General features: G+C 43.7%; 2 protein-coding genes across 2 annotated transcripts in view; one reads left to right on the top strand and one right to left on the bottom strand.

Moving 5' to 3' along the window:
• mrpl48 (mitochondrial ribosomal protein L48) overlaps positions 1-3,498 on the top strand; it is a 3,959-nt gene extending 461 nt beyond the window's left edge. Inside the window, exons 2-8 of the mRNA XM_084487299.1 lie at positions 586-647; positions 798-829; positions 908-993; positions 1,543-1,712; positions 2,152-2,254; positions 2,671-2,760; positions 3,213-3,498. Of these exons, the coding sequence (XP_084343425.1) occupies positions 586-647; positions 798-829; positions 908-993; positions 1,543-1,712; positions 2,152-2,254; positions 2,671-2,760; positions 3,213-3,296 (627 nt within the window). The 3' untranslated portion in view covers positions 3,297-3,498. The remainder of the gene's footprint in view (positions 1-585; positions 648-797; positions 830-907; positions 994-1,542; positions 1,713-2,151; positions 2,255-2,670; positions 2,761-3,212) is intronic.
• A 4,991-nt stretch (positions 3,499-8,489) lies between these two features.
• On the bottom strand, positions 8,490-17,563 carry pea15 (proliferation and apoptosis adaptor protein 15; the record flags this gene model as incomplete). The annotated part of the gene is made up of 3 exons (XM_084487306.1): positions 8,490-14,954; positions 16,509-16,664; positions 17,392-17,563. The coding sequence occupies 3 exons, from the start codon at positions 17,561-17,563 to the stop codon at positions 14,890-14,892; spliced, it is 393 nt and encodes a 130-aa protein (XP_084343432.1). The 3' UTR covers positions 8,490-14,889.
• Positions 17,564-25,000: the final 7,437 nt, after the last annotated feature.

Genomic DNA, 25,000 nt, shown 5'->3' with positions numbered 1-25,000 from the left:
CAGTAACGTGATATATTGTATCATGCCGTCGGTTCTGCGTTATTGCCATTACAATTATGTGGGCGATGAAATATGAATTTGAAAGTGAATGAATGAATGAAATGAATTTATGAAACTATGCTCAACTCTCCCGGCAGCGATATTTTGTTTCCTAGGATGGCTAAAAGGCATGACCCTAGTAGAACCAAGTAGTTCTGTTGCCTAACCAACTAACTTCGTTGTGTTGCCTTACCCTAACCAAGTAGTTGTGTTGCCACCACGACCTCCTCCCTGCTTGTAGTTTTTCGCACTTTATACTACGACACTTCCTAAAGGCATTCTGTCCAAAAGGGCTTTCAGGGAAAAGGAAAGAAAGCCGGAGGCCAAAGTTCTTATGTATAATTTGCAGAAGACTGCAAAAAAATCCAACTGTTCTTTCGGAGTACGTCACTACTGAAGAAAATCTGAGGCAGAGTAGGGCAGATCATAAAAATCGCCTCCTGGCACAGGTTAATGGGATTAAAAACCCAATTAGGCTATGTGAAGACGCTGACATAGAATGTATACTGGCTTTAACACATTGAGTGTGATTTTGGTTTCTTCCAGTTGCAGGTGTCCCTCACACAACAATCTATTTTGACCAATCAAGCATCATCTTTATTACAAAGGTGAGGTGTTTTTTTCTCCCACTTAATTTCTATGATTTGATTAAACTTGTTTTAAACACCGTTATCACAATGCATTGCTATGACAACGTCTCCCAAAATGTAGTCGACTTCTGCAATACCGCCTGAAATGTTTTCTAATCTTTTTTTAAGGGTCACATCATCTTTGCCGACCCCTCTTTGCAGTAAGTATACAAAGGAAGAAACTTTAGCTATTTGGCTTTGTGTGGTATTTATGTGTGTGTATATTGTCTTCTCTGCAGGACTTGCCCCTACGAATGAGAGGCAGTACAGAACGATGCCAACACATGGCATCGGCAGGTGGAAACATCTGTTGCCCAAAGAAGTGGTGAGTTGTTTTATATGTTAGGGTTACAGAGCTGCCCCATCTGATGTTTTGTCTGGGAATGTGTTGTGACTGTTGTGTGGTGTTTCAATGGTTTTGTCGTGCTCTCCTGTGTTGCAGTGGTATGGCTGTTTTTGCGATGTGTAAGGACACTTATGAGTGTGGATCTTTTGTTTTGGAAACGATACACACCCTAAAAATATGAACTTACTTGAAAAAAATGGTTGTTTCAAGTGTTTCTGAATAACTGCTATGAAATACTTTGAAAAAAGATTTCAAACAGAAAATAGAGACCGGGTCAAGTCCACTCACTTTTATTTTTATAGCACACTTGACAAACAGCAGTTGACCCAACGTGCTTCCCAGTATAAAATCAGCTTTATTACAAAGGGATGATCAAGTGACAAAGCCACCACTTCACGTGACTCGGAATCACCTGTTATTTTAACCCTCTTCACTTCCTTCTGTGTCTCCTCTCGCGACGCACCTGTTTATATGGCAGCGTTGCGTGACAAAGTGCTGATTGTCTCTGACCCGTTGTTGTGTTTCCAGCCCAGGAAGAAGCGGGACAAGCTCCAGATGAAGCCCATCCGGGGCGCCACCGCCACGGAGTACGGCTCGCTGAGCGTCAAGGTGTCGGGCTACGACATGACGGTGGTGGAGCACTACACCCAGTACATCCACAACCTCTGCAACCGCCTCGGCGTCAGGGTGTCCGAAAGGTTTGCACTTCAAATCAATTCTATTTGTTTAGCCCTTAATCACAGGCACAGTCTCAAAGGGCTTAACAGGCCGTATATGTATGACAGCCCCCTGACCCTTAGTGCCCCCCCCCCCCCCCCCCCCAGAGGGCAAGAGAAAACTCCCTTAATCAGCAAGGAAGAAATCTTGAGAAGGAACGCAGAGTGGCGGGGATCCCTCTTTCCAGCGATGATCAGGACAACAACAAAGTACAATGGGGGCCATAATTGTCCTGGATAGATCAGTCTACCAGCCAGTGGACTGTAGCAAAGTGGATTGTGTTGTCAGAAGAGGCAGATTTTCAAAGCGGCTTGTAACGGCTAATCACACTCGCACCCGGTGGTATAATATGGGACCTTTTTAAATGTAGCTCTTGTCGACACGGAAATGTGACGGTTCCCGTTTTTGTCCCCCGTGCAGCTACGCTTTACCGACCAAGAGCACAGAGGTCATGCTGATGCAGGAGCAAGGTACAAAGATGTACATCGACGCCCTCCTCAAGACGCACGAGAGGATCGTCCAGGTGGGTTCCACAGACACATTACAGGCATCGCAAGAAGACAAAGGAAGACGCCTTATTTCAACAGCTTATTAAACGAGGGCGGTGACTAGGGCCGCTCGATTATGGAAAAAAATCATAATCACGATTATTTTGGTCAATGTTGAAATCCCGATTATTCAAACGATTATTTTTGAACTTTGAAACTTCCCCTTTTAAAAAATGCACAAAATGTTCAAATTGAAAATAATGTAAAAAAATGTATCCAGCTGTTCATTTTTGCAATTTCTATAAAACATTTATTGAATAAAAAAATATATACTTAATAATTTCAACTTGATTCTATTACTTTGGAGATCGTTTGACCAAAAAAATCGAAATCGTGATCAAAATTCGATGAATCGCAGAGCCCTAGTGGTGACTCTGTCTCCCTGTTGTAGATCAGCAGCATGACCGCCACCTTGTGCCCCACCTTCATGGACGTGGTTCTCCAGAACCAACCGGAAGGCGTTCAGCTCTCAGTGAAGGAGGTGAGTGTGCACACGTCCAACCCAGTACCCTTTTATCGTCTGGCAGTGGCAACACCCCGTACCCCACCACTGTCCCGCCCCCTGTGAGCGTCCTCGTTGACGATTGGACGTTGAGGACGACCTCCTTCCTTAAAGGGGACATATTATACCACCAGGTGTGAGTGGGATTAGCCGTTACAAGCCGTTTTGAAAATCTGCCTCTTCTGACATCACGAGTGGGCGTATCCACCTAGATGGGTGACGGATAGATGAGCAACGTTTGCTACAGTCCACTGGGTAGGCTGGTAGACTGATCTATCCAGCGCACATCTAGGTGGACACGCCCACTAGCGATGTCAGAAGAGCCCGATTTTCAAAACGGCTTGTAACGGCTAACCACACTCACACCTGGTGGCGTGACAAGGGCTCTTTAATGGAGTGTTAACGGCCACCGTGCTCATCCTCCTCTGCAGCACGTGGAGAGGGACTTCCTGGAGCGCTTCAAGGCGCGTCCTCAGCTGGAGGGTCTCATGGCGCAGGTGAACCAGCGGGACTGACCGTCCTGCGGAAAACATCCTCCGTCGCCCGGTAACAGCCGAAACACGACACACCCCGCCTCAGCAAAATGAAATCCCAGCATTCCCGTCGTTCCTCTTCCCTCCTGCACCCCATGTTGTTGTTGTCGTGAGCCGTTTGTACCAACGAAGGCGATGTGTTGACTGTGACTAGTTGTGATAGTTTAATAAATTGTACTGACTCCCGAAACTATGGTTCCCTCGAGTCATCTGTGGAGCACTGCTTTTACGTGATCGCATTACCTTACAGTTTGTACGGCTATTGGGCGGTCGGACCAGCGTTTAGAACCAAGGCCACCGTTGGGTATATGAGGCCAGTCAGCACTGATTGGTGAAATTCACCTTTCCTGTTTGTGGCCGGGTTCTAGCGTGTCTTCATAGGTTACCCTGGGATCGTCTGGCCACAGCTAGCAAAGCTCTGATGGAGGGCCTTCCTTGGACGAGTGCAGTGTACAAATACAGGCTCTGTGGGGCGCGGACTTGGCTTCCTGATCTAAGAAATAACTTTAGGGGTGTGTTTTTACTGTTAGGAGTTTGTAGTCGCCTTACCAAAGTGCCTTGCTTAGACATTTTTCACATACTGAAAATGTCTGCCTGTGATCGCCACAATAATATAATAATATAGCTATATGAAGACATTGGACTGACTTGTATGTAACAAAATTATGAAATCATATTTTTCAAGTGACGATGACCGTTGCTGCTTGTTGTGTGACTTGATTGGTTGGTTCGTACCATATTATAGTGTGTAGTATTATTTGTTCTTGTTCGTTGCGTCAAAATATATTAGCACCTGCTATAAACAATCTAGCTCCCTGTAGCTCCCGCAATCATAATTCTTTGGCGCCGCTACTCGGTACAATGCAGACATTAGAGTTTCAAACCTTTCAGTTGGCCATCTGCTCAGCTAAGAACATATTTTTTGTTTAACTCCTATTTAGAGTATAGCAGTGTGCAGCGTCACATGCAGATCAAAATATAAACTTTTCACACGTAAATTCATTGACAAAAGGATTTAATGTTTAAAATTATTATTTAGAGAAAAAAGCAATGCATGACATAAATCATTAGAAAATGTATTATTTGCTAGACTTACAAAACAACATTCAAGCAATAATCAAAAAAACATAATATATTTTTTGTCTACCTCCTATTTGTAGCGGTGTGTCAGTGTCGCATGCAGATCCAAATATAAATATCTTCACACGTAAATTCAATGAGAATAAGATGTAATGTTTAAAATGAAAAACTATTATTTAGAGAAAAAATCTATACATAGCATAATTCCTAATTCAAAAAATATATATATTTGCTACTTCAAAACCAAAAAACAACAACATTCAAGCAATAATCTAAAATAATGTCGGTTTATGTGGGCGTCCGTTGGTTCAGGTCTCCGCTGTCAGCCGCCATGTTTGGCTTATCCCAGGAGAACACCTGCATGGGCGACAAGAACAATTCTTACAAGAAATGTACAGTTAAAACGTTTTTTTCTATTTTCTGAACAGAAAATCAACCTCCCCATCAACATGAATGCTGACTTGATATGTAAACATTTGAACCAAAAATTCTAACCTGTTATCGCCTCCTCATTTGAATCCTGGAACTGAATGTCGCAGGCTGTAGGGCCTTTGATGGTGAATCCAAGGTCAAAGTTCACTTCCCCAGACCTCCAGAGAGCACGGTGGGGATTATCCACATCCAGCTGTATTTCTTCATCCCCCACAGTGGTGTACACTTTGTAACAACGGACCTCTCCGTGAACTCTGACCTTGTTTCCGTCACTTGATTCAAGATAAAGGAGGGGCTTAAGGTGCCTGGACCTGAAATGTTTCTCATGTGTTTCGTGGAAGGAGGACTTGATGTCTTCGACCATCATTTTTAAGTTCAACTGTGGTTCTTGTGTGTCATTCTGCCAGGTCTTATGAAGCAAACAGATCTGTTCTTCTGTGGGTCCTGTTCCAAGACCCTCCAGCAAGGCCTTACCAGTGTAATTTTGATAGCATGTTCTTGCATCCTTCAAAACATAATCTGGGTCTTTTTCATTGAAGCTCTTTTGTGAGTAACTCAGTAACATGTTAATGAATCTTGCTCTTACTTTTATCTTGTCTGATAGAAGGGGTATCTGATTTTGGATGCTGGTCGTTTTTTTTGCTATTTTTGCCCAATCAAAAAGTGTGTTTGCAACTTGCAAGAAAGCCGATTTTGGCCTGAAGTTGAAAATAGTTGACTCTTGCCTCAAACCATCTACCATCTTTTTTTCCTTTTCTGCAAGCTTCTCTCCATGTTCAAATGCTTCAAAGGCTTTATTTGCAAGTTTAAAGATTTTAGTAAATGTTGCAGGGTTTATCTTTTCTTTTACTTCTCTTTTCAGCTGGTGTTTGTAAACTTGTCCCAGTGTGTCAGCGATAAAGGAGTTGTTAGGAGCGGTTTGTTTTGCTCTCTGTGCCCATGTCAATGCTTTCGAGTAGTCGGCCATTTCTAGGTAATAGAAACGAGAAAGCGTCTGGGGGTAGGATGCTATCTTAGGAAATTTTTTGACTGCCTCATTTAAAACCAACAAACAAGTTTCTTTCCCATTCTCAGTCAATTTCTTAATGTCTAAAATCAATCTGGAAAATTTGTTTTCGGCATAATTAGAATTTTGTCGTTTGGTGAGCAAGTCTTTAATGAAGGGAGCTAGATACAGGGTATATTCCTCAGTACATAGCTCTTCCAGCAAGATTCGTGCCATGACCGTTCTGTTCATTACTGCATAAAAGATCTGCCTGCCTTGCTCTGCTATCATTGGATGAGCCATGCGGATTGCGGCATGCTGTTGTCCATTGGTATTGAAGCTGACCATCAGGTGACTGAAAGGATTCATTGTCTCTTCAAACGTACTGTCATCAATATCAGTCTTGAGAAATTTCTCAGAGTGACTCTTTAGAACAAAAGAGCCCGGGACGTAGCTGTTCAACAGGCACAGGCAAGCAGTAAGCTGGAGACCACGATTTTGGACTGTAGGACTCCATTTTGTTCTGTTGAAAACATCACATGCGTGTTCGACGTAGTCTTGGGAGAAATTGTTTTGCATAATGTTGAAGCCATGGAACTCTGTCGGAATAATGTCAGGGAATAATGGTGAACCATTCTCCTGGGTGTACTTGTGGTTAAGCCACTCCTTTTTGTCATGAAATTGTTTTATTTCGTTATCAGTGAGTTGGTCGACGAGGTTGACTTTATCAGAGTGTTCAGCATTGATGTGGTCAATCCTCACACAGTTAAGTATGACAACGACCGCTTTATCTGAATCGATCTTCCTTTCAGAAAGTTCTGCCACAAAACTCTCTCGGAGAGTGTTCACGTTTCCACCCTGCACCAACAGAAGCACAGTCTTATGGTCGTTTGGCTCGCCAGCAGCGTAGAGATCAATCACAGCGGTCGCGATCTCCGAGCTTTCTAAGGTGGAGTCGTCTAGAACAGCACACCTGAATGATTTTCTCAAGTCCCAGAGAAGCTGCATGGCCAACGTGGTGCCACCACACCCTGGCTTGTGGTTTAAACGTACACATGTAAGCTCTCCAGATTTCTTGCTCGTGATCTGTTCAAGAAGTTCATCATACCCGTCCCGTTTAATGAAACGGGACGGGTGTGTTTCGTCTGTGTTCTGTTCAGCAAGGTAGAAATTAAACCATACGGGCGGAGCCCCGCGGTAAAAGTTGACTTCTGTTTGTCGTGCATGAACAGGGTCTATGGTTTTTCCTTCAAAGGCATCTTCTTTGAGAATGTCCAGGATCGACATCTTTGTTCTCACTTCATTCCTAGTAAGGGAACAGGAAGGAAGGAGACATTTGCTTTTTGCCTTTGTGTGTATGTATGTGTATATGTATATGTATATACATACATGTATGTATGTATGTGTGTGTATATATATATATATATATATATATATATATATATATATATATATGTGTGTATATGTATATATAAGGTTTTTTTTACACACTTGTAGTTGATAGGATGTTGAACTCCCAATATACAAAAAAATGAAACATAATGGAGTGAATGTGTACAATGTTAAGTTATTAATTACATAATTGGTCTACTTAATTACTTTTACTAACTACAACTAACTACAATTAGTTGAAATTAATAAAATACATTTAGTCAGGTAACAGAAGAAAACATGTCTAATAGGTCGTACCTTCTGCCAAGCTGAAATCCGTCCAATTGGATGGTTGTGAAGAAGGTGCACCTGTGAATGAAGTACTTTACCTTTATATAGATCCAGGTGACTGACAGGAATGCAGGATCAGTCATTACGAAACCTAACCTAGCCTTTTGTTGGCATTTTAACCCTCACCCTTCCTACATATTTCATGATTGAGTTGTTACACATTAAGTTTCATTTCCCCCTCAACAAACAGACAAGCTGTCATGGAAACTTTACTTGCTGGGTTGGTGGTTGGCTCATAAAAACAAAACATGCTCATAAACATGATCTTATCATTCTTTGGGATGGGTTTCCTGCAGGTCCTCTGTTGTTCAGCTTCATTGATCCTTGCCCAACACCTGTGGCTTCTCTTATGTTCAAAAGAGATGTTCAATATGCACACCTCCACAATAGAGATTACCCAACGATTTGACCTGGATTCAACTCAGAACAAACTGGCTCACTCATTCCTTTCTGAGTGTAAATAAGGCACTTTATTTTTCCGTCACATTTCTTTCTGATAGTAGTTCATAAGGACAGTAGCAAGGTGTCAAATGAACCCAGAAAACGTATCGGGATCGATGAAACTTGTGATTCAATCTTTTTAAGCTGATATCAAGAAAGGTGTAGGACATGTTTTATGTAACGTTACAAACATACCGAAGATTTGCCATGGGCATGCAACTTTTGGCCTACAAGATAACCCTATTTATAGGATTTATTAAACATACAGCTCAAAACTACAATTTGTTTCAAGGATCTATTGTGATACTGTGGAGTCATCTGCCATGAACCAGAAATATAACCGCATTAAAATATGCTACAGAAAAAAGTATATTAGAGTGATATAGTAATAGTAATTTGAATCAGTTTTACTACCCCTGTACAATGTGCAATGTAGCCAGTAAAATGTTTCCAAAATGTATACATCGTTTTAAATTCAAAGACGACTGCTCCAGACAACACAATCGGTTAGCAAATATATTTTAATATATAATATAATATTTATATTCAGATTAGCACAATGACAAAACAGCATTTCAGTTCAGTCTCATTTAAACCATGATAGGTAAGCCACACCAGAAGGACTTTGTTTAACAATGTACATCATAATAACACGTTTTAAAGGCGTAAAATACATCTTTGAATTTATTCTCTTTCAATGAAACCCATTTAAACAGGTGTTGAGCCTGTTGGCATGGCCTCCAGTGGGTTAATGTAGAAGAGTTTGACAAACTTAAAAGCTTGAGGATGCATTAACTGAGCTGTTGCCGATTTTCTTTTAAAGAATGACCCACTGAGACACACAATCTGACCACTTCACAACAAAAACAAAAGACATCACTTGACCACATGTTTTTATTTTTCTCCCCACTGACATTAATTACGTGTGACTTGCCTGACAGGTGACTTGCAAAACATAACGAGCAAATTTGATCAGCATGGGATCGATGGATTTCAAACTAAATTCAAGTGTTAAATATTTTCTAATGTCCACAATTCAACAGTAGAATGTTTTAATATCCCCATTACAGTATTTGAAATATGTTTTAACATCCCCATTGCAAGTGTTGAAATACGTTTTATTGTCCCCATTACAAGAGTTCAAATGTGTTTTAATATCCCCATTTCAAGAATTGCCACTTTGACACAGATACAAATTTAAATTTTATCCAAAGGAGAAATAATCGTTATTAATCATGTGTGCTTGACTTGGCCCAGATTTTTGAGATAATGGCATTTTCATTAAAAATCAATATCATTTTGGGCACAAAGTACTTTTTACTGGTTGACTGAAAACAGTTTAAGTTAACCCCTCGTAATCAATCCAACAGAATGTACCAGCTGTCCTCTTATAGAGTTCAGTCCAACACACACATTAACCAAACAACCAAAGTGATCCATCTATCCATCAAGCAACTTATCTATGCCGTTGGGTATCAATTGATCAATCTTTTACACACCACTGCACTACCAATGATCCTAGTCTCTGGTCAGTTGTCAACATTACCTTCTACGGTCTACTGCTTGGAAAAGAAGATGCACTAAAAAGGAAGGCTTTAAACAATGGCATCAACAAAACAGATTGTTCAATGTACACACCACCGAAGCAGAGATTACCCAACATGGTGAATTCAAAACAAAATGGCCCCTTTTTTGTAAGAGAAACGTCATGGTCGTTTCATCCAAAATTGACATTGAACACTAAACCTTCTCTTTCCATCACTCCCTACTTATAGTGGTTATAGTGGTTAAGACCAGCGGCCAGTTGCACAATGTTAACCTCATTCATGATCCTCACAAAATCCCAACACAAGACAACTCTATTCACGATACCTCTACTATTTTACAGCATTCTGTGCAAGACCTGCCATGTTTGATAATGTATTTATCCCGTCCAACGCCACCTCCTTAAACTCAAAAAATCAAACCTCAGGGACCAGTCATATATAATATAGGAAGTGACATCACCTGCCACTGACCGAGCCACTCAAAACACATCATATTTTTCTTTCCTCCTATCGTTCTCTCCTGAGCCTTCGTGAAATCTTGTGACACAAGTCTTTAATATTCTATATTTAAAATCCTCTTACAACCAAAAACTCAGCTCAACTGGCATTTGCTAGCCACGTCTAGAAGTTGTGAATCTCATGTGTTTTTGGCTTTCTCTGATATCTATATCCAACTAGTTTTAGGTTCATAATCATTTCTTTCAAATACTGTATAGGAACTGGTCCGTTGGTACCAAGAAAAAAAGAAACCGCTGTAAACCAAACCCATGCTTCCAAATACACTAGCTGTCAGTAACCACAATCAACTAACGTTGCATAGCGTCACTTTGTGCCCCACAGTTAACACGTTAAGACTGAGAGAACACCCGGTGAACACTCACACGATGCAAGAGGAACCCGCTGGATCACAATAGAGATCACGGCAAAGCATAATGATACGATAGAACGATGATGACGGATTAGCACTGTAGCCTGACTGCTCTTAATTCAAAAGGTTTAATAATGGCGGTCTAATTGTAGATAAGCAAACATGTATTCATTCCCGTTAATTAATTGTTTTCAGATTAGTGCGCAATCAGGATACCTAAAAACAACATAGAGGCATTAAATAAATTAATCAATTACAAAACACATTGATATATATATATTCACAAACCATTTGTACAATCTAGTCCGAAGGAACAGCATAGCTGTTATGCTAAAGGGAGTATGATATTGGCGGATGGGATTTTCTTAGAATCGTTGGTAACTATTGTCATGCTGTGTATAGTTTGAACAATTATATATAGCTCTTAGTTATTGTTGTTATTATGTACTTAGTCAGGATGCACTTGGTACATTGAAATCCAAATTTTGACATTGTTTGCAGCAGATATGTTGATACATTATGTGCAATGGCTGCAGAACAAGACTGAAACAATGGAGTTGAACAAGTCTGGGTAGGGTTCCCATGCGCTCAAAGTGGACGTTTGGATGTAGGCTGTATGTGTTTAGACTTGATACACACTAATGCACAAGCCTGTGTCTGAAAAACATAAACGACCCATAATTGGATGTCAACATCTTTGGTTGCGAGTTCTCCGTGCATGCTTTTCGCTATCGTACTACAAGCCCTGGCTCTGTGAACATATACGCATTGCACGACACCAACAACCAATAATCGATGTCTTCTATTAGAATTTAGATGAAAGGGCCCCAATTTTGTGACATCACAAGTGGGAGTGTTGGCCCAGGAGTATGAAGGATGGATCCACCTACCATCCCTCTGGATACAGTCCACTGAATAGGGCTCTATCGGAGATTGGTCACATACATTTGAAATCACAAGCTGCTATTCAAAAAGCATTTTAAACACATCGAGTAAGATGGAATATAACGACAAATTGAATCCCATGACCAAACGTCTATGCTCATGCTATGAAATAAAAATAGACGCCTTGGTGTTTGGTTTTGGGAAACCATGGCAACCCACTGTTCACCAGCAACTGTTGAAATCTTTCTTATAATAACGTCGTCATTGACCTGTTTTACAACAGCAATGCCTGTTAGGTCATAGCAGTGAATAAAACTACTACTTCTGGTTTGATTCCCTGTCGGGTGCAGCGGGAGAGTTTTTTATTCCGCAGACGCAGTATAGTTGGGCAGTACTCTGCTAATAATTCTTCGGATTTCGTATGTACATGAAATGTCATAAATACATGCCCTTGACACAATTAAACATTTGACTGTAAAATTATACTTGTAACGATGTTTAGGAAAGAAATAGTTTGCTCATTTGTCTCTGCCAAGATATTGGACATTTAAAGAAGTGTGATACTTAATTGAGTTTTGAAATTAATTTGTGTCTTAAATGTCTTGGAATTTGATGACATTTTAGATGGCATGATTAGTTTGCTTTGTTTCCCTTGAATGAATGGATGCACAACTCTTGGAGTGACGTTCTCCATTTATAAAACACAGGAGAAAATAGTTATAGCGGACAGACGACCAGTTTCACCCCCGTTGCGTTACAAGTTATAAAATCCCAGCTATTCGATTTAGTGGGTAACGTTTTAACGTAAGCAGAGCAAAAGGCTTCATATACAACATAAACTTAAATGCATAGAAATACAAATCAATCCAAGAGCACAACACAATATATGGCAAGCAATACGGAATACAACATCCCCCGATCACAGCTACTGGGAAGCTTCAAAATAAAAGTCTTGGTCATTGGCACTGGGACAGGTGAAGGTGTGACTGTTGCATATACATACTGAAAGGAACATGGGCTCTTTAGGGGGGAGGTGTAATCTATGGAGCAAGGTGCCACTTGACCTAGCCAGACATTATGCATTTTTTGTTAGTTTTTCTGTATTAAAATCGCAATGATGTGTAACATATCAGCTAGCTCGTAGCTTAATATAACCGGGGAATATCTTTAGTCAGTGCTGACCGTTGGTGACTTCAATAATGCTATCCCAACTACTAACTGTGAGGGGCATCATCTAACATAACATTGTGATTTGAATCAATCCATTCTCAAACATGGGACTTTTACACTGAAATAGAGCCACATTACATCTCTGAGAATCACCCACGTACAACACCGAAGTCCTTCGTTGTCGTTCCGGACTTCCAGAATAGATAAAAGTACTACTGTCTAAAAAAGTGAGTGGATTATTGTTGTTATTATTTTTATTTCCTATTAAGGAATGCACGCCATGTGTCTGTCAAAGGCAAAACAGGACAACATTGGACGCAATCTTTCTCACAGTTCTGACAAATTCTCTTTTTGAAAAAACAAACAAACAAACTACGGTGCAGATAAGTTACGTCGCGACGTCTGCTAAGGCTTGACCGCGGGGAGAATAGATGCACAGTGATTCAAACAGCAGTTATCATAGTCTAACTTCAACAGTCTTTGCTAGCTATTTGGTTGGTGTCAAGACATCCCATAATGCACCAGGATGGCAAAGTCGGTGGTTTTTAAGCCGCCCTTTCGCGCGGTACAAGTTTCAATATAGTATTTGAATGTTATTGAGTAACCTCCTTCATGATACACATCCCTCTCTCTCCTGTGCGCTGGGAGGTTACTGATTGGATGTTTATTTTCTGTGCAACCAATGACGTGACGAGCAGCATTTAGCTGTCCATGTGTAATGCACACATAATGCAGATATCTTTCTTAAAAATGTATTTTTCAAAATAGAATTTGCCTATAACCCATGGTCCAGGGTACATATCCAACTTTATATGGGGAACATATGTATTTCACATTATTTTTAACATCTTTACATGTTCTTTGTAGGGATACTTTTTATTTGATCTATTTAGAGGTTTCATTTAAATTTAAGTTTGGAATTATCACCTCAATTTACATTTACATTTCCGACTATCTTTCTCTAGACAAGCTTGTTGGGCCGATTCAATACATTGGCCAACGTAGTTATCTGTGTTTGAAATCCATTAGTTTGTGTCATGTTAGGCGTTTCGGTCGGTCAGCTTTTTTTCAGCTCTCTTGTCCTGAAACCTTTTCTCTGTGATGTCAAGCGTAAACTCATCTGGTATTTCAAAATGAAAACTAATGATGGTGTTGCTGAGTGTGAAACGATGGACGTGAGATGATGTGAGATAAATTCTCCATCTCAAGCACATGACTTCTGTATCCATGGAGTGACTAAAGGCTCAAGGCAAAGATTGGCTTTAAAAATAGAGATATTTTAGAAAAACGTTTTTAAATATTGTCCGATGTCTCATAGGGACTTTTGGAATTATTTTGAACGATATCTGAAGGGGCAGAGTATGTTTCCAAACAGTTGACACCGTGTTTTATTATTTTCGGAGAATTATGGTCAGTATGATTAATCAAGAAAGAATCACCATTGAAACAGCTTCTCATATAGCTAAGCACGCTGGGAAACCGATGGCTATAGTTATATTTGTCCAATAAAAGGGCTATTGTATTTATACAATGTACCGACAGACATTTAAAACTGTTGAGCCAAGCAAACAATAATTACTTCTTCTTATAAATGAATCGGCCTTATTATAAATGTATCAGCATTATTGTAAATGTATCGGCCTTATTATAAATGAATCAGCCTTATTGTAAATGGGTCTGGCCTTATTATAAATGAATCAGCCTTATTGTAAATGGGTCTGGCCTTATTATAAGTGTGTCAGGTGTGTCTCTGTACATTTCAAGATGCCTAAGCTTGAAGGGTGACTTTTGTTTGGTTGATTCCTTTGTTCAGGTAGAACAACATAATCGTAATCGACTAAGGCATGACTTGAATTCTTTCACTCTTAAAATATGTCAAACAAAGGAATTGCTTTGATTTATGAACTGATTGTTTAGCCTCTGCCTACGGGCTGCCTTTTCTGTTATTGTTTCAATAAGACTGAGTCCTCCAGATGGATAGCTGAATAACTACCAACTGAATCTCTGATATCTCTGCACACACACACACGCACACGTGCACGCCATTAACACAATAGCTATGGAATAAAGTTATGGGAACGAAACCATTGGGTGAAGGAAGAGGACGACAGACTTCTCTCTCTTCCCTTTGTCCTGTCCAACTGTCCGTCCGTCCTTCTTTCCTTCTCTTTCGACGTAACGTCTTTTCTCGACAACTCCACTGCCGGTGGGGCAAGAGGACATTGAGGTTGATTAGGTGCGCGTTGCAGCATTCTGATTGGTTGTTGGTTGCTAAGGAGACTTGTGTGGCTGTATATGTGCCGGGGAGAAGAGGAGGGGCGTGGCTGTGATATCGGGAGGGGGCGGGGCTTAGATATCAACAGACGTGATTGGTTGATTGGTTAGTTGATTAGACAGGCCAGGGATGGAGGTCAAGGTGCAAAGGTCGCAGTGGGGGTCGTGACCTCATGCTTTTTTAGGTGGGGGGGCCAACTTGATGATCTCGTCTTCAGAGGGCTGGCGGATGATGTCTGGAAAAAAAAAGAGTTGGAGAGACACAGAAAATAGTGTTCACCTGAACTGGAAAAAACCTGAGCGACAGAACCACAACAAACATGAGCATCAATTGGGGGTGGATTATATGTAGATTAGGCCGTCATTGCTTCGATCTTTAACGAAAGACAAATACAAATCACTACTAGGCAGACACTTGGACATGAAAGCAGTCTACACTCTGGCTTTAGAAGAGTTAACGGGAGCGTTTGGCATAGCCAAGCACACCCTGGTGTGCTCCGAATGCAATGCTAATCATATCCGAAGCCTACCGGCCAGAATTAGACACAACAGCCTTAGACAAAGAGCCTGTAAATGTTTAGAATCAGACCCATGTAGTAGACTGACCACTGTCGAAATACATTTGTCAAAATCGTCACCTGAAACCTCCATCTTGTCACTCTAATGCAATGGTTCTCAAACTGTTACTACTAGTGTATCCCCTCAAAGATATTTTTTCAGCAGCTTCACCGGCACGAAACATTTTTGGGATTTTTTTTTTCAATTAACATAAATAATTGTTGTGCGTTCTATTTGCTAGTGTGAATATTAAAAGGGTTCAAATACTCACAATTTAGTGAGAACCATGGGCCTGTGCTTCATGCAACATTAAAATATATCTTTCCTGAAACTGACGACATTTTGGTGTTTCTGGATCGGCTTTCTTTTTTTCATGGATTCTCCTTGTATTCAGATTTACATTTCAACCCCTTTTCCGTTTTCTTGATTTTGCATTGTCCAGCTTTAAACCCAAAAAGTTACAGCTAGCTTTTTTTGCAAGGGAGTACCCCTTGCAATTTTCCAAAGTACCCCTAGGGGTACGCGTACCCTTATTTGAGAACCACTGCTCTAATGAGTATCTCTCCGGGTCCGGACACCTATCTCCGTAATAAAACAGGAAACCCTGCGTAACTTCCCATCATGCACCTACTGGTTCCAAGCACAGGGAGGTGCAGTCTCAGAAGACCGGCTATAGTATAGCATTGCCAAACCCAGTGTTGTGCATGAACTAGTTCAAAAGATCTAGTTCATTGAACTTCATTCATTGAAGTAAATTTTTCTATGAACTTTGAACTGAACTTAACATATTTTTAACGAAAGAACTTGAACTTGAACTCGTTCAGATTTTGTGACCTTCTGAACTGATGCTTAGGTCCAGGTGACATGTTTATTAAATATAGTTACTGCCTTAGCTGTACAAATAATATCCCCAACAATTTGAGATTGTAGTGATGGGCAGCTGGTAACGGAGAGGATTCAGTTTAAAAGATAAGCATAGAATACTCACTCCCACAGTTTTTCTTCGGTTTCTAAAAAGACTGTTAATGAACTGAACATGAACTAGCTCAAAACTGAATTGGTGAACTATTTTACTTTTGTATGAACTGAACTTTGAACTAGTTCACGTGAAGTGTGAACTTGCACAACACAACCTCCTGGATCCGATAATAACGTTAACTCCACGACACCGTCGGGCCCGGAGAGCTACAGTGCCCCCTGCTGTGCGTGGGGGTGCGGTGTGCCGGCGCTACCTTTGTACTTCTTGGCGGAGGGGATGCGCGTGAGCTTGGTGTCGATCTCGTCGTCCTCGGAGATCTTGAGCACGGTGGTGCGGTACTCGATGACGCGCGTCAGCAGGTCGGGCCGCCGCGAGATCTCGAAGATGTGCTCGATGTACGACAGGTTGTCTGCAGGGGGTCAGACGGAGACGGGGGGGGGGGGGGGGGGGCAGGGCGGAGGGAGGGGGAGCTCTGCTTAGCCTCAGCCTCATCGTCATCGTCATCATTATCATCGTTGTCGTCATGTCAGCAGGGGAGGGTAGTGACGGAGTGCAGCCCGACCTTGACAGGGACGGCTCGCTCATGGTGTTGTGTCCATGGGTCTCTCTCGCCCTTTCTCTCTCTCTTTGTATCTCTATCGGTCTCTATCTCTGTGATCTCTATGGGTCTGTCTCTCTCTCTCTTTGTATCTCTATCGGTCTCTATCTCTGTGTATCTCTATGGGTCTGTCTCTCTCTCTCTCTGTGTATCTCTATGGGTCTGTCTCTCTCTCTCTCTCTCTCTGTATCTCTATGGGTCTGTCTCTCCCTCTGTTTTATCTCTATGGGTCTCTCACTGCCTCTCTCTCTGTACTATCTCTATTGGTCTCTCTCTCTATTGGTATCTCTCTGTTTTATCTCTATGGGTCTCTCTCTCCCTCTCTCTCTGTATCTCTATCTATGTTGGTCTCTCTCTCTCTCTCTCTCTGTATTATCTCTATTGGTCTCTCTGTATTATGTATATGAATCTCTCTCTCTGTTATGTTTGGGTCCGTCTCTCCCTCTCTCCATTATCTCTACGGGCTCTCTCTCTCTCTCTCTCTCTCTCTCTCTCTCTCTCTCTCTCTCTCTCTCTGTGTAAGGTGTATGCCGCTCACCCTGGGCCAGCTTGCTGCGCTCCTCCAGGTAGGTGAACCAGTCGCGGGAGCAGGCGATGTGGTCGCTCTCCCCCTCGGGGATGTCCTCCTTGCAGGCGGACTTGAGCTGCCGCAGGTCCTCACTGGTGATGTTCTCCGACAGGTCGCTGAGCAAGGAGCTGTACTCAGCCATGGTCTGGTGGGGCGGGGCGGGGCGGGGTGGGGGGGGGGGGGGGGGGTGGAGAGGTACGTTAGGTAGTTGTATGGAGATGGACGCGGATGGGTCAAACCAAAAGTCATGGTAGGACCTAGAACGAGGAGATAGTTTGATGAATCCTGAATCCTATCCCGGCCATTACCACATTATCTAATTCCCACATTACCTAATGTGGTAATGGATTTTTCCCGGTATATATGGGTTTGAGACACTCAAAGGACGTATACACACATCTTTCTGCCTCAGAGATGGAAGCATATGTTCTCTCTGTGTTTCTCTTGCGCTCATTTGTGTATGTGTGTGTGTGTGTGTGTGTGTGTGTGTGTGCAACGTCATTGTGGTTGTTACCCTGATTGGCCACCAGGGGGCAGCCCCTGCTATGCCATCGCTTGTGCCGTACAGCAAGTTGCGGTACACACACATACATCGCAGGTAGTGTGACAAATATAAACACCTTCAATATCAGCGATGGACGGATGGGACTTCAGTGTTCTGTCTGTACTGTTCTCTCATCCAGACAGACAAACAGATTATTCTAGTTTAGCTGTTTCCTTCTCACAAAGTGTGTGTGTGTGTGTGAGAGTGTCTCATTCACATGTGTGTCTCATATTCTGCTTTATATCTGTCTGAATTTCTATTGGGTGTGTGTGTATGTTTGTCTCTGTTGGTATGTCAAGAGTGTGTGTGTGTGTGTGTGTGTGTGTGTGTGTGTCCTCTGTGTTCAGCACCACAATAGACTGCTGCTGTATCTGTGGACTTTCACAGTAAAAGACCCCACAGAACACAATGGATACGAGTGGCTACACCCCGCCTCTCTCTCTCTCACTCTCACTCTCACTCTCTCCCGATCCATCTCGCTGTCTCTCGCCCCCAAATTGAAGTAACTTAACATGGTATAATACGTCTACCGGACCCCAGTCATTCAGCCTACCAGATACAAAGAGAGCAAATGCATACTATCAAACCCAATCAACAAACGTATCGCCATGGGAACTTATTCAAATTTCTTAATCTCTCTGTCTCTCTCTGTCTCTGTCTCTCTCTCTGGGCGAGCAGTGTTGTTGCACATAGAGAATCTACTGTGCAGCGTATTCACACATACATCAACACAAACACCCCTTTGTCCCGAGCTGTCTGCTGTTTGCGTGTGTGCGTGCGCGCGCGTGTGTGTGTGTGTGTGTGTGTGTGTGTGTGTGTGTGTGTGTGTGTGTGTGTGTGTGTGTGTGTGTGTGTGTGTGTGTGTGTGTGTGTGTGTGTGTGTGTAAACAAAGAGAGCAAGAGAGGGAGAGAGATGTTTGGCTGAGGGATAGATTAATTGAGCGAGATTGTGTGTGTGTGTCCGAGGGGAGTGTGAGCTAAATGCAACATGTTGCTTACTTTAATTAGACAACAAACATTTTCTGAGACATTACTGCAGCATACTTGCAGCAAGTCTGTGTCTGTGTGTGTCTGTGTGTGTCTGTGTGTGTCTGTGTGTGTCTGTGTGTGTATGTGTGTGCATGTGAGTGTGAGCATACGTGCATTTCTGTGTGTAGAAGTGTCTGTTGTCTTTGTGTGTGACAGTTTTTGTTTTTTCGTATCAGTATGCACTGTGAGCCTGTGTTTGTGTGTGTGTGTGTGTGTGTGTGTGTGTGTGACAAGCCATGGTGGGATAGGCAGACAGGCCCCCCCCCCCCCGTGACTAAAGCCCCCCGCTCCCACACACACACACACACACACACACACACACACACACACACACACACACACACACACACACACACACACACACACACACACACACACACACACACACACACACAGGGTTTTCTCTGTATGGTGAGGGTAATGGCAGGAGTATTGTAGCAGTATAAATATACAGGCTGAGCAGAGCGCTGTCAGGCCGCTCCACTCCAGCTCCTCTCTGAACACCACTCCGTGAGTGTGTGTGTGTGTGTGTTAGAACACTCATTTTTGTTTTTCTCCTATATCTGAAAGTGTGTGTGTGTGTGTGTGTGTTAGAGAACAGACACACACACACGCACACACACACTATTAAACCTTTATTTAACCAGGCAGATCATTACGAACAAGTTCTTATTTACAATGATGGCCTGACAAAACACACACACACACACACACACACACACACACACACACACACACACACACACACACACACACACACACACACACACACACACACACACACAGAGGCACCTCTGCCACTGAAAGTCCATGTACCTTCCACGCCAATGTCGTTGCCATGGAAACCCATCGTGGCTTTGTCTTAGCATGTGAGGCTGTTGCCTGGCAACAGCCGAACTTCCCTTTGTGAAATATGTGTGATTTACACTTCTTTTGTGCACACACACACACACACACACACACACACACACACACACACACACACACACACACACAGTATTTTACTTTGCACACCATCAGACGAAAGAGGCACTTGATCCATAACAGGTGATGTAGTAGAGGTGTGAAAAAGCTAAAGGACAGCGTCACGTTGGGGTATGGTTACACGATGCCCGGCGTTAAGCAGACCAGAGGGTTCCGTGTTCGATGCCCGATGTCAGCAACCCTAACCTGGAGACATCTAGAAGATGCCCCCCTGGCCCCTACCTACCCCCCACTGACGTGTCACTGAAGTCACTTTAAATACAATCTGTAAATCAATACTGTAAATCAATAAAGTTAATGAGGTTTGGAAGATAATATATTCCAGTAAGTTCTTAGATAATAAAGTCAAACCCATGTCACAGAACAACAAACATAAATATAACAATAAGCATACAAGTGGAATATCCACTGTGTGTATATATATATATATATATATATATATTAGTGCTGTCAAATGATTAAAATATTTAATCACGATTAATCGCATTAATGTCATAGTTAGCTGGCAATTAATCGCACTTTCCCTTGATTTCTTTGTGTCTCATTATTTTTTTCACATTTTAATACTCATCAACATGGAAAAGTGGATCGGCTTGCTTTGTGCAAATGTTTTTTTAATTGAAAACAACATTGGCATATAGTGTAGTGTTCAATTTGACACTAACATTCTCACTTGGAGCAAATAATCTCTCACACAATGTAACACTGTCCATAAGTCAAAAAAAAAGAGAACGTTAATCTCGCGATAAAGAAATTGACGCCGGTAAAATGTGTTTGCGTTAACGCCGTTAACACGTTTAACTGACAGCACTAATATATATATATATATATATATATATACATATGACTACTATATAAAATAATATTATCATAAATATTTTTGCTATCTCGATATCACATATATGCATTTAGAAAGAACCCTCAGACACTGACAATCTGTTTACCCACATGCTTGAACACAAACACACACACACACACACACACACACACACACACACACACACACACACACACACACACGCTGATGAGGGTGAGTGCACAAGCGCACTCGCGACCTCGCATCCAAACACTGACCAACTGTGCAGAAGGGGTCGCTATGGCAACCGCTGAAACGGCAGCGCAGCCATCTTTTGTTCTTCGAGCAGGAGGAAAAAAACTCTCCTTCTCTTTTTGCTCTTTCTCTTTCCCTCTCTGGCTCGCGCTCTACCTTGCCCTCACTTCCCGTGTCACTCCAATTCTCTCACTCTTTCTCTCTCACACTCTCTCCATTTCTTTTCTTCTCCTTTTCTCCCCTCTATCTCCAAGTAACTCCTTCCCTCCCTCCCTCGTCTCCATTCAGTTTGCTTCTGGTTCCTTCCTGTGTCTGAAGCAGAGTTGTCCGGGCCTGCGGATACATCTCTCTGTTCTCTCTCTCTCTCTCTCTCTCTCTCGCTCTCTAGCCTCCCCTCCGCTCCTCCTCCTCGCTCCTCGTCCTCACGTTTGTCTCCCACGCTTGCACCCCTGCTCCTCGCTGTACTCCTCCTCCGCCTCCTCCTCCTCCTCCCGACGCACACAGCTTTATTGAACAACTTTAAGAAGACGGCAAAGACAAGGATCCCAACCGCACCGCCATCTTCTCCTCGCTCTGTCCCCGTCCCACCCTTCAGTCGCTCAGCAGACGCGTTCATCCAAAGGGGACTGACGGAGCGCTCGGTGGACGGTCTGCTCGGGGGTCAGGGGTCATCGCGCTCAGGGGAGCAGACAGGATAGGCTGCGGATATTTGGGGATCGAACCCAGAACCTCAAAGCCAGCCGCTACACTATGCTGCACTATGCTGCCACTATATATATATATATATATATATATATATATATGTACCTTGTAACTGGCTGCTTGACAAGTTGAACTTAATGAGCACACATGAAGATCTTTAGGCAGGATGGAGGGAGAGAGGGTTGGGAGTGATAGAGGTCTACAGGAAGGGGGAAGAACAAAATAGGGTGACATAGACATGTTGTTGGTTCTATTTTCTATACTTGGCCGCTGTTGTTCTCGCTTAATAGTCTCTCTCTCCTCTCTCTCGCTCTTTCTCTCTCTCTCCCTTGCTTTCTCCCTTTCTCCTCTCCCTCTGTCTGACTCTCTCCTCTCTCTCTCTTTCTCTCTGACTCTCTCCTCTCTCCCTCTCTCACTCTCTCCTCTCTGACTCTCTCTCTCTCTCTCTCTCCGCTCTCTGTCTCTCTACCTCCCCTCTCTCCCCTACTCCTCCATGCCGTGGGGAGAGACTGGAGGAGCTGAATCCACTAGAAGCGTAACACTCCACCCCTCTCTAATGCGAAATCGACATAACGTCCAAACCACACGCTGCCTTCCAGGGCCTTCCAGAACCGCCCGCGGCCGCCGCAGCCGAGTTGGCTGATGGATGCGGTGGACTCACCAGAAAGGAGAAGAATAATGAGACTCAAGAGCTGAGTCTAATTTGACGCAACAAAGTTCAGAATGCAGATCTTTTCTTTGCGGAGCGCGCGGAGGCGTCGAACACCCACCCATGTTTATATATATATCCCTCTCCCGATCGATGGAGACGGTACAGCAGGGAGGCCGCACGTGTACCGGACCGTTTGGGACGGGTCGCCATGACAACCCTCATCCCCCCCCCGCCGGTGGTCCGCAGGTCCCAGCGAGGCACGGTCCTAATCGCTTGCCTCCTCCGGGGGTGGGGGGGGGGGGGGGGGGGGGGTGAGTTGAACCCTTAACCCCAGTATCGGGATCGGCGGCGGGGCTCTCTGAGCGAACGTGCCCGCTGAAGGTCGGCAGCGTGTTAGAGGTACGCTCGCGTATCGCTCCGTGAACTCGTTCCGTACCGAACCAGGGGAGATCGATGAGCCTCTAAGCACACCTGCCGCCGCCTGGGGAAGCACGTTTTCCCCTCGCACGCGCCGCCCAAACAACAGAGCACGCGAGCACACGAGCCACTCAGAGCCCCAGAGCCGATCTGTTTCTGGTTTCAGAATTACCGCACATTACTTCCCGGAACGGCAGCGGCAGCAGCGGTGTCGACAGCTCACAGTGCGACACCAGCAGAGAGAAAGAAGTACTCGAGGTTTAAATATACCACTTTTTTTCTTTTTTTTTTACAAGATTTACTTTTGCATTTTTGATGCTTTATAATAGAGTGGAAGGTATGGGAGGGAGAGAGGGGAGGACATGCAGCAAAGGACCACGGGCAGGACGCGAACCCGGGTCGCGGCGCTCAGGACTGAGCCAATATGGTACACGCTATGGTACAACCTGTGAGCCAACAGGGCGCCCCCGGTTTAAATATATTTCTGCCAATGGTTTTTCGTTGGTCCCTATGCCGACACAGAATCGGGCGTCCTGGCGTGTTGAAACAGTTCAGACGAGGCGCATGTACTTTACAGCAGCGGCCATGTTTGGCTACACCGCTAATGGCCGAAAAACCAGGCTAAAAATACAGAGCAGTGTTATATTTGACATTTTGTGTAGGTGCAGCTGGGTGTCGATATCATCGTCGTTGACAACCCGTAATAGCCTACCATTATGGGAGGCCATCGACTCTGATATCATCATGCAGTGATAAAGAAAGAGGTCCACCTCCTGTGGCTTTCCATTCTCCTGACAACAAGCACCGGAGATGAAGGACTATTTCATCATACGGGACACCTCTACCGCAGTTGCTAGGTCACAACGCCGTTGCTAGGTCACAGCGCTGTGCTAGTGGCTGACTGTGTTACATAGCAGGCCAAAGTCAATTCAGGGCTTTCCGCCCTTCCATGTGTCTGTGAGATGCCGCCCAATGCTGTGGTGACTACCAAACTTAACCAACGCTATGACTATGTCTGGGATTGTCCCCACAAGAAGGAAGGTTGGACGATCGACCAATCCCGCGCGGTGTTTCAGTTCAGTTTGCGGTGATGCGTCGACTCGACAGGAATTCAAGACGTGATATCATGTGAGTGACAGCGTTTCACAACTCTTTCCCCCCTGTGAGTCAGCAGCAGGCCGGCCCTACTGGCTGACTGTGGGTCAGTCGGTTTGGATATGACACACAAACAGGGTTCAGGAACGCTGCGTTTCAAAGGAGCCGCTCCGTGGCTCTCCAAGCGACTAAATGGACTCGGTAATGGAGGGGGAATGAATTATTCATTGTTCGTTCGTTCGAGAAAAAAAAACGTTGATTTAATAACCGTTAGGTTATGTTCCATTTTGAATGGATTAATCCTGAGTGGTTACATTTATATTGAAAGGCAGACTGAGAGGCGGATAGAGAGGCATGCAGGGAGACACGCAGACAGACAGGTAGACAGACAGATGACAGATGACAAGGCGGACGAGAGACAGACACAGTCACAGACCGGGAGGTAGACGGGCAAAAGACAGACAGACAACCTTTTTGTTTTCTCCACCATTGCTGCCATCATCCCTCTCTTGAGAGAGAGAGAGAGAGAGAGAGAGAGAGAGAGAGAGAGAGAGAGAGAGAGAGAGAGAGAGAGAGAGAGAGAGAGAGAGAGAGAGAGAGAGAGAGAGAGAGAGAGAGAGAGAGAGAGAGAGAGAGAGAGAGAGAGAGAGAGAGACCAGGATGGATGGGAGGAGGAAGAGATGTTGGATGGAGGAGGACAAGAAGCTGGGCTTTATTCTCTGTGGTTGTTAAAAGAGGGTGATGGACAGAGGGAGAGAGAGGGGGGAGAGAGGGGGGGAGAGTAACAGAGCAAGAGACACGGGGATGGACTGTAGGGATGGATATAGAATGGATGGAGATGGAGAGGGAGGAGAGTTGTGAGCAGAAGGAGGAGGAGAACACAGGATGGGGGATGAGAGGGAAGAGGAGAACGAGGAAGGGAGGAGAGAGATGGAGGATGAGAGGAGGAGTTTTGGAGAGAGAGAGAGAGAGAGGTAGTGAGGGATGAGAGAGAGAGAGATAATCCAGAGAGCTGGAGCGTAGCGTTGGGGAATATAGGCCACTGGCCCAGATTCTCCCTGGGTTTAAAAATAGAGCTGGCGTCTCACTCCGTCGTCGCTTGACT

This window comes from Micromesistius poutassou (genome assembly GCF_964030765.1).
Source record: "Micromesistius poutassou genome assembly, chromosome: 23".
In the NCBI taxonomy this organism is placed as follows: domain Eukaryota; kingdom Metazoa; phylum Chordata; class Actinopteri; order Gadiformes; family Gadidae; genus Micromesistius; species Micromesistius poutassou.
Note: the sequence above shows the minus strand (reverse complement) of the source record. Positions and strands in the feature narration are given on the sequence as shown.